Below are 9,782 nucleotides of genomic sequence, written 5' to 3'. Positions count from 1 at the left end.
GATCGAAAACGTGTCCTACTCTGTGTGCCTAGAAGTGAAAAACTTGACTTAAAGGCCAACTTTCCTCAGTGTGTTCTCACCTTGAGATGCCCAGTTTCAGATTTGTGCCGGAGTGTTTGATAATGTTCTGAGCGTCAAAATGGGCAAGTTTGGTTGCGTTGTGATGCTCAATCTGGACAATCCTGTCTCCGACGTGAAGAATTCCGTCTGCGGCACTTCCTATCGATATCTGCAACATGAATGAGAAAATATCAACCATACGTTTGCGTACCACATTCGGGCGACATCAGTAACGGTAATAGGGACTATGCAATACAACTGTATACCCTGTGATCAGATTGGTGAAGATTATCCATGGAAGTGGACCTACTCGATGGCCGGGATTTGAGCCAAAAGTCATCCGGCCTCAATGTTAATCTCTGGGAGGATTGGCTACGCCGTAATCCGTTTGACGGCAAGGCAGAGTGGATCGAAGGAGGAGGTGGACGTCTAGGGGCGCCGTTTGATCGAGGTAAGGTATTGGTCAAGGCTCCGATTGGAGGCCGTCCACTTGAAATCTGAACATTCGACACTGACCGTTGCAAATTGGGAGTCGGCAAAGGTTTGTTGGCCATTTCCACCCAAGAAGGTCGTCGGGGATGTTCACTCTGGAATTGGACACTTTCCACAGTGGATCGGAAAGGCTTGGGTGTCGTCGGGACCGCTGCTCCGGGTGTGAGATTCCACTCCCTCTTGTCTTCCAACTTGATCGGACCATTTTGATGCCCATTGACATGGCTCACTTTGGGTGGTTCTTGTGCTCTCTGATTCAGTTCAACGACTGTTTCAGGGATTTGGAAATTGGATATCCCTTGAACGATGGCGTCCAAATCTCGGCCCCCGTGGATCCGGATTTGTTCAAAGATTCTCTGGGCAATCTCATCTACCAGGGCCTTCTTCCTATCCGTTGAATAAGGTTGGAGCTCCATGATCCCGGACTGAAATCGCCTCCCTATCTCCTAGATTACTCCCCAATGAATGGGATCGAGAATTGGGTCCACAACGGCTAAAGAACTCTTTTAGGGCAATTCACTTTGAAGTTGATTGTCCCCCGAGTTTTTCACATACCAAGGCGCTAACAAACACCGGGCCAAGAGCGTGTTTTTTGGCCATTAAACCCAATCTTGTCGTTTGAGATCCAGCTCATCTTGTTCAGGATGTACAAGAAAAAACCTGATAAGCTCCAATTCTTACCTTGAGCCGTCCGTGTATGACAATGGGTCGTTCAGGAACTTTGATATTCGCTCCTCACAAGAGCTTGTCTCACTTTGGAATGAACACCTTCTGTTTACTCATAGGCATATCTTGCATCTATTTGGCCTTCTCCTCACATTTCAAGGCTCTCTCTCTAGCTTGGCCTTTCCATACATGAGTACATGGGAACAACTCTCTAGTCACCCCGTTCTCATAGAAAACCTACAGGCCAGATCATTCGGGAACTAGCCAATCAACTTGTTTGATGTCCACCTATCCAGTCCCACAGCACTTTTTGGGACAACATATCGATATGGGCATCTCTGATCGCTTTCCAGCTCAAATATGGGATCAACTCAGCAGGTAGTTAAGAATCATCGAGAAATGACGGAAGTTTGCCCTTGTGAGTTGTCTACTTGCCAACTCCTGGCTTTACGTGTAGTACGTGTACGTACTTCTGGGCCAGTTTTTTCTTGAGAAAACAATGCCTTGCAACACATCAGGAATGTCTGGTTACGACACTCCCCTTACAAATTTCCACAACGAACAGTTGCCATTCGTGAGTGAGTGTTCCACAATCTGATGGCCTTTCACCCATGAAGGATTGTGATGAGGTGATGTCAAAGGCCAAAATAGGCCTGAGGTCACAACAAAGACAAAATGACAAAAATACCTAGTCAGCCGTCATCTGACACCTTCTGCCAAAGAATCTCAATTGGGCGTGTTCGACAATCTAAGCACAACACTCCGATCAATCAGTTGGTACACACAATGGCTGTTTGACAACCTTCTCTTCCCTGACGATTTCAAAGGTCAACAACGGTTTTGGAAATAGTAATGTTATGCGACAGAAACAGAGGAGCGTCAAGAAGAATATAATTCCAGATGGGATAAAGTGAGATTTTCGTTGACATATTATATCATCTGATACTCGAACCATTTATGTAGAGTGGGCGGATTGGGTGAACCATTGAATACACAATGTTTGCATGTACTCCTGCTTTAAACTTTATATTTTGCCCGTTAAAATGAATTTTATTCCCTTATGTAGACTAACCTGGTGGAAAATAGATTGGATCGATATTTTCGCGTTCTTGTTTTGTTACAAAATATCTATGATTATGCACGGACTTCTAGAAATGTGGACTGCAAACGGAAGCAAAGATTTCTGATCTCCTTTTACTTTATTCCAAATAATTACTTCATACGGTCACAAAATGTCGTTTAAAAGATTAACTTGGCCAAATTTGAGCCCATTACCATGTTTAGATAGCTTAGGAGATATGATCAAAGTTATGTGGTAAACACGACATAAAATTCGAATTTTTGGCCTGCTCTTGTTCAGCTACATAAGCTTTTGACAACATAACTTTGAAATGAATCACTTAACAAGTAAATGGTATAAAAATGACCTGCCTCTAATTTACAAGATCTTATTTTCTTATTCTATGACTCTAATTCGAAAAGTGGCTCAGATTTGCTATGACCAAGAGCAGGCGGATTTGGCGGGAAGCTTGTTCGCAGTTCATATTTCTAGAAGTTCATGAATTATGAGTGCCTGTGTTAACATAGTGCGTTTTACTTTCTCAAAATGTCTTGTGACCAGCAATAGACTTAGCCATATATCTACGTAAGGTTCAATCTGAATCATAAGGTTTACTATTATTAAAAAAAAAGTGTTTGGCATAAATGAAGCAGAATGTCGTTTGTAAACTTCTGGGGGCTTTTTTCGTCGATATTTTGATTTTCCCTTTCCCTCCAATGTAAGATGTTGTGAACTCATTAGACATCACCCTTGCAATATATTCATGTAGAACTCTGTTAAGATATTCAAATTCAGCTTGTGTTTGCCTGTTTCAATGCTAAAATAGGTAAACCACTAATGAAAGTCTTGCCTTGGGCCTATGATGAGTTCCAAGTTAGCAATGACCCAATTAAAAAGGGCATCAAATCAAGTTCGTCAAAAGTGCATTGAGGATGAATTGCATTCTGAGCAATTACATTGTATTCATCCTAAAATACATGGCGATGTACTCTTCAGTGAACACACTTCCCCACGCTATTTTTAAAGAGGAGACTTAGGGCGGCTTTACACTACGATGGAAAACCAGGATTGAATCCGGTTTGAGGATGGAAGTGGGTCTAGTGCTGGGGCGAGTCCAAAAAGACTCATATTGGGCAGGTCAAGCCAAAGTATGAGTTTTTTTTTTTCACAAATCCGGATTGAAGTCGTTTAGAAAGGAGTCGAGTTGTTTCATTTGCTTCCCTCCAATATTCGTAGGGAATACGTAGGCCTTGTTGATCCAGTTGCATCTTTCAAGTCAGACTTGGACCAATTTTTAGATAGCATTCCAGATCAACCCTACATTCAAGGACTAACTCGGTCTGCCAACTCAAATTCGTTGGTAGACCAAATATCATATAAAGATTGAAAGGTAATAAATAGACGAATTATAACCTTTCATTTTAATAGTACTGTAGTACTGGGGATTACATTCCTTGTAGCGGTTAGAAAAGCCCGTGAAAACCCAAACCAAGATATAAAGAAAAACCGGATTCTGTCCTGGTTTTCCATCGTAGTGTAAAGCGCCCTTACCTTGGTTTCTCTACGTCTAGGATCGTTCGAACACTTTAGTTCTTGATATCATGCTATTTCAAATTACGAAAATTAAGAAATGGTCGTCAAGGGAAATTCCTCAAAAATCTTAACAATCGTTCACAATACTACTTTGATACATCCCAAACAGATTTTCAATCGTATATATGTGGCACTATTCGGACATTGATGCAAGCTCCCGGTACCAGCAAACAAACTTACCTGCCACTGCCAGCGATGCGAATTTGCTACTTCAAACTAGCTTTAACGATCCTGACCTTTCCTCATATAACAATGTGAAAGAAGGGTCAGCCTCTTAAAAACGTGTTTGAAGACCCAAATTTGCATCACTGGCACTGGTGCCAGCAAACAAGAACCTGCCAGAGCTTGCCTAAACGTCTCCATTAGAATGCACGGAACCAAGAGGAACAAGTTTGTCATTGAAAGAACAATTACTTAGGTTAACTCATGAGAGTATGTTTAAGAACTAACTTCAGTCTTTTAATGAGGGTTCTGAGACACAAGTCTTGTTAATTCCAAAGCGAAATCTGCTTGATTACTTTTGTGTACATTGATTTGAAGAGGTCGAAAACTTTAACTTATTGAGGAAACTTTGAACCGGCTTTGAACCACTCCAGCTAAGAAATTATGGACCAATCTGATTTAGATTTTATGACAACATATGACCACTACTATAATAGGAAAGAAAACGACGACCGGAATACTAAAATGAATGTTGCAAAACCTACTAAATACACTGTTATTACCCATCCTAATTATATCACCCGCAGCAAACTTGTTCCTCTTAGTTCCTTCCCTGACCCAGCTATGAATTTGATTTTCCTTTAATCAATTCCACCTCAGATCTGAAACTATACTTGGTAAGTGGTGCCCTCTATCCTTGATGTAGTACATGCCGAAAGATCGTGGGAGGTTGGAACTCATTTTTTTCCAAAGGACCGTACTTGTTTCTGGTCAAGGAGCGCCCATTTAGATGGAGAGAACAAGTGAAGCTTGTCAAGCATTTTTGAGCTCTCTTTAGTCATCCATAGAGCCTACATACAGTAGTTCGTACATGACATGCTTCAAGGGAGGAGGTGTTTTGCCTTGTTTTCAATCCTTGGATGGGCAATCAGCCAAGAATCTGGGTTTTTTCCCGAGTTACGGAATACACGCACCGTGGAAAAAAGACGCCTGTCGATCCGATTCATACAATCTTGATCAAGTGTTCCATTGAGATCGACAATTTTTATGGGCATACATATCCCAGGAAGACGGATGTTTGGTTGCTGGGCTGAATTCAAAGGAGACTTAACTATTTTAAAGAGTGTAAACAAATTGCATTGTGTCCACATAGCCGCACATTGCTTCCAATTAAGTATTTTGGGCATATTAAGAAAGTGTGAAAGCATTCCAGACATTTTCGGCTCAGCGAATGTTGCCAAAAAGGGGCATTAAAGAATTTTACGTACGACAGGCGAAAACCTTTTCTGCAATCAACTGGTGCTTTTTGTCTTTTTAAATAATAAATCATTGCTAAAAGAGTTAAATCATCTTGAACTGCCGTGGAATACATTCCCAGTAGCGGTAAGGAAATCTGCTAAAAATGAGTTTTGTTTGTTTTAAAGCACCCAAGCGGGCTCCATAAATTTTCAATGAGATTGTTCTTTTTTTTATCAAAAATGCCTGAAAATTATGCAGAAATTGACGTTTTTAATTGAAATAAACAACAAAGGTGGAATGTGTTTTAGAAGATAAATCTGCTTTTTTTACTTGATTTCATCAATTTAGGAAATCGAGTTATCATGCTTACAAACATTGGCATTGGAATTCATTTTCCAATGCATCAGGATTCTTATCCTAAATACGTTACAGCATTAAGTATACTCGATGTAAAGGACAAGCAAACCTTATTGTTGGGGAAAAAGTTCTCCAAACATTGACGCACTTATTGAATTTATTTACCTTATTAACGAACGCTCTTTCCAAAAAACAAAAGATTCTAAACTCTAAAAGAATATCAGGTAAATAATCGAGAAACTAGAGCAAGTGCTCGCCAAATTTATGAACAATAATTAATCACCTTTATCCATTAATCAAACTGCCGTTGCATTTTTAGTACCGTTCACTACATTATAAGATTTGACTATTTGCTATTTGGAAGTGCAATTACAGAAAGAAAGGAAAACAACGTGAAACGACATGAACGCTTTCGTGAATTATGAAAGAAGAAGAAAAAGGTTCGATTTGCATCGATGATTGACGACTTTTACTGGTTGCGTATCTCTTTTCTTCAATAAACTGATATGATTACGATAATCAAAGCTCAAAATGCTTTCCTTGTCTGCTCTATTTAACTATTCGGACACTATTCACACGAAAATGCAAATCGGTTTGGCATAAAGTCAATTTTTCGGTAGCAACATTTCATTGCATCCCAAGAAGAGCAAGAAGAGTGTGGATGGACAAGGTCTTCGTCACCTTTGGATCAATACATTACATGTCCCCATTTTTTTGCATGGTGCTTAACTTTTGAGATCAGGGAGCAACTTTAAAGCCTTCGATTAGGCGGTACTGAAGGATTAGGCAGTAAAGCTTCTTTCAAAGTACTCAACTTGGAAAGTAACCGCTTGTAAGTAAGACCTAGTTCAAAACAACTCCATATCAATGTCAAGAAATGTGCAGCCTTTAACAAGATGAACGATTCCGAGCTCAAATAAAAGCCGTCGGCTCTCCAACGGAGTCTGCTTTTCAATAGAAGCATAAAAAACCATTCGAGTCCTAAAGGACAACAAAAGACCTATCCAGGCTCTCGGAAAAAGCTCATCCAAGATTGGAACTGCTGGATTGGATTTGAAACTCAAGGCCATTCTCGTGTCTTACTAGGTTTCGTGGCTTGAAACTTCTTTTTTTCCGCAGCAAAACAATGCATGAATGATCGAAACTCTCGGAACCTAGTCAACCCTATCAATGTCATTGTCAAACTTGGCACCATCTTACCTTGATCACTTCCAGAGGCGTTCCGCCTTCAACATCGATCCCTCCTTTCAAGCGAAATCCCCACGGAGCGTTGAGGCCATCCCGGTCGATTTCCACCAGAAACACACTTGGACGTCTTCCAAAGCTGGACATGTTCACCGGCGACCACCAACCACACCAACCATGGCAGAAACAAGATCACACCCGCAAATTAGTTTTACTCTGAACCGCTGTTGTTTCCTGCAACATGAGTCAGTGCGTGTGGGTGGGTGTGTGTGTTTGTCGGAATCTCAGCACCTTTGGCCTGAGCTCAGATTTGGCGGCTCTCAGGCCTGACGAGGCTGATTGCCAAGTTGGGAAAGACTCTCTCCCTCTACTTACACCCACGTAGGATGTGAAGGTACACTTGCCATTGAATGCGTGGCCCCCTTCGAGATCAGAGGGGATGAAGTATCTGAAACTTCAAAAGACGTCCGAGAATCCCCAATGTGGAAATGTCAATCCGGGTGGATGAACACGTTGCTCTTTTTTTATATCGCGGGGCGGATCACATTTGCGGATGGGAATGTCAGTGTTGCAGTTGCTTGACTTTCTCTCTTGGGCACTCAAAGGCACTCAAACAGAGGTGCGATTCATAATAATCGACTTCACATGACTGGATGGAGCGGAAATTTTTAAAAGGCTTGGGGGAAACGGAGCCATTTACGCCTACTGCCGTAATGTACCGTACACTGATTGGAGAGCCGCTTAGAAACAGACGTGGAACAGTGAGGCAATGTGATCCGGGTTGGAACAGGGAACACATATGTCATTAGGACACTCACTGATGGAAATGGATACGTTTGAAATGCACATCAGGAGAGTTCATGTGAAGTAAATAAACGCTGTGAGAATACAGGATACCGAGTGACACATTTTCAGAGTTCACGGCTATCATACATACATTATGATTAAGCGTTTGCTTAAATGCTAAGACTTCTAGTCGTGTTTTATGTAGTATTAAGATAAAGAATATATTTTGTAGAAAATCTCATGTTTAAAAGTAGCTTTATCTATTGATACATTAGATCAATTAAAGCACATTAAATAGAACAGTTGTCCCAAATCTAGCCCCAATCATTATTGCGTGTGCTCGTTGTTATGATGCTTAGTTGTTGTAACTTGAAAGTTGCGCTCTGGACTAAATTAGGTCGAAAATTACCTAATTATATTTCGGGTTCTTAACAAGAAGCATTATTTGCTTTTTCAATCAAATAAAAACTTTCTTTCATGATTATCAAAAAAATTTTTTTAAGAAACTTAAAGGTTAATACATAATACTTATTCAAGATTTAGAATTATCCATACATTTTCCAAGTCTAAATTTCGAATATGTCACTTTTTGCAATAGAAATTTCCTACAATCTGGATTATATTTCACTCACCAAAAGAGTTTTATCAAACTTCAATATCACGTTTAATGATCAAATTTGTTCTTGACAACAGTGAAAATGCAATTGTGAAATGATTCTTATTAGTAGGTGCTAAGTGACAGTGTAACTTTTCTCTTTTAATGGTTAAGAAAATCCAACATTGTTGTCGCTTTGGAGGTTAGTGAAAAACTGTATCATACACGTACTTCTAGGCATTTTTCAATTTTTTTTCAAAATCAATACGGACCATGTTGTGAAATTTATTCATCTTTTGAGATGCAATATTTTGGCGTGTGTATTGTTTTGGGCAGCTTTTAAAAATGCTGTTGTTCTCAAAGCTGTTCTGATCTTGTAGCAAAAAATTTTTTTTTGGAAGTCTTGCCATTTGAGCAATCTTTCAACAATTGTAGAAGCACAGATCCGTGACAAAAAAACGGCCAATTTTTCACAATCGGAAGGTGAAAAGTACTTCCAATGTCTTTTTCCATGACATAAATATTGAATATGAATAATAATTTAACTTTTTAAACCCACCAGTAGATGAAGCCAAACGAGCAAAGATCTTACATTGATAGTGCAATTTGTGTACCCAAAAATTGCTAAACTTAACAAAACTTGTGCCAATCATATTTTAGTCCAGGGTTGTAAAACTACACACATGCCATTATACAATGGCATGGGTAGTAGCAGCTGCCTGATGATGTCAGTTCAAATTTTGGGAGGTCACTGAGGTACATTTCACTACAGTAGAGGTACTAAAGAACCAAGGTACAAAGCACAATATTAAACACAACACTTTTTTGAAAGTTTCGAACCGTCTTTTGTAAAATAAATAGAAAATTTCGTAGGGAAATTAAGTCCCAAAATGAGCTTATCTCGGCTAAAAAGCATTTTTTAAGTTTGTTCATGAGTAGAACTGTGACAGTTTATGAAATTACAATGCTACATGAACTATTCCCTTTATGGACAGATGAATTGGAACTCTGATTTGGTCCCTTGACCAAGAAACATTCAGCCTCAAAAGTATGAGTTACTTTTTTTTCCTACTTCCAATATCTTTCTGGGTTTTCGTGGTCCAACTTCTTTTTTAAATGGTCTTCCTGAACAAAGGCACATATGTACTTCAAAACTGAATTATCACACCTTTGAAGCCTCAATTCATTTTCCATCCACCTTCCTGATCGTGATGTTCTTCTACAGATCTCATAAAAAAGACCTTGGCTTTTGATTATGCCCTACATTCAGAGCGTCTCTAAGTGACGATTTAATGTATGTACTGTACACGAACTAGGAGAGTTACCCTTGTTCCAATTTTCACCTTTCATACGTGTTCCACACTTGTTAGGATCTCCGCCGTTCAATCGGTTCATTCCCTTTCATGTTAACAGAGTTCATTTGCGAAAAAGTGGGCAGGTGCCAAGTGACTCCCTCTATGGAGAATGGAGAGGTGCAATTAGGCAATATGTCCTGTTCCAATTAATCCCTTGGTGAAGAAGCGAAAAAATCCCGAAGGCCACGGTTTTTTTTCCACGACGAAATATAAAATAAATGGCCAAAGACTG

At 39.8% G+C, this 9,782-nt stretch overlaps 1 protein-coding gene across 6 annotated transcripts in view; it reads right to left on the bottom strand.

The window, feature by feature from the left end:
- The window catches only part of LOC131891751 (uncharacterized), a 16,538-nt gene extending 8,961 nt beyond the window's left edge, over positions 1–7,577 (bottom strand). The window contains exons 1-3 of one of the 6 annotated variants that reach the window (XM_059241397.1): positions 7,190–7,577; positions 6,830–7,048; positions 81–229 (exon numbers count right to left, since the gene is read on the bottom strand). In XM_059241397.1, the coding sequence (XP_059097380.1) occupies positions 81–229; positions 6,830–6,961 (281 nt within the window). In that variant the 5' untranslated portion in view covers positions 6,962–7,048; positions 7,190–7,577. Of the gene's footprint in view, positions 1–80; positions 230–326; positions 1,180–6,829 lie in introns of those variants that run through there. The other 5 variants (XM_059241396.1, XM_059241392.1, XM_059241394.1 and 2 more) reach the window with 5 other exon arrangements.
- Positions 7,578–9,782: the final 2,205 nt, after the last annotated feature.

Source organism: Tigriopus californicus, chromosome 12 (genome assembly GCF_007210705.1).
Source record: "Tigriopus californicus strain San Diego chromosome 12, Tcal_SD_v2.1, whole genome shotgun sequence".
In the NCBI taxonomy this organism is placed as follows: domain Eukaryota; kingdom Metazoa; phylum Arthropoda; class Copepoda; order Harpacticoida; family Harpacticidae; genus Tigriopus; species Tigriopus californicus.
Note: the sequence above shows the minus strand (reverse complement) of the source record. Positions and strands in the feature narration are given on the sequence as shown.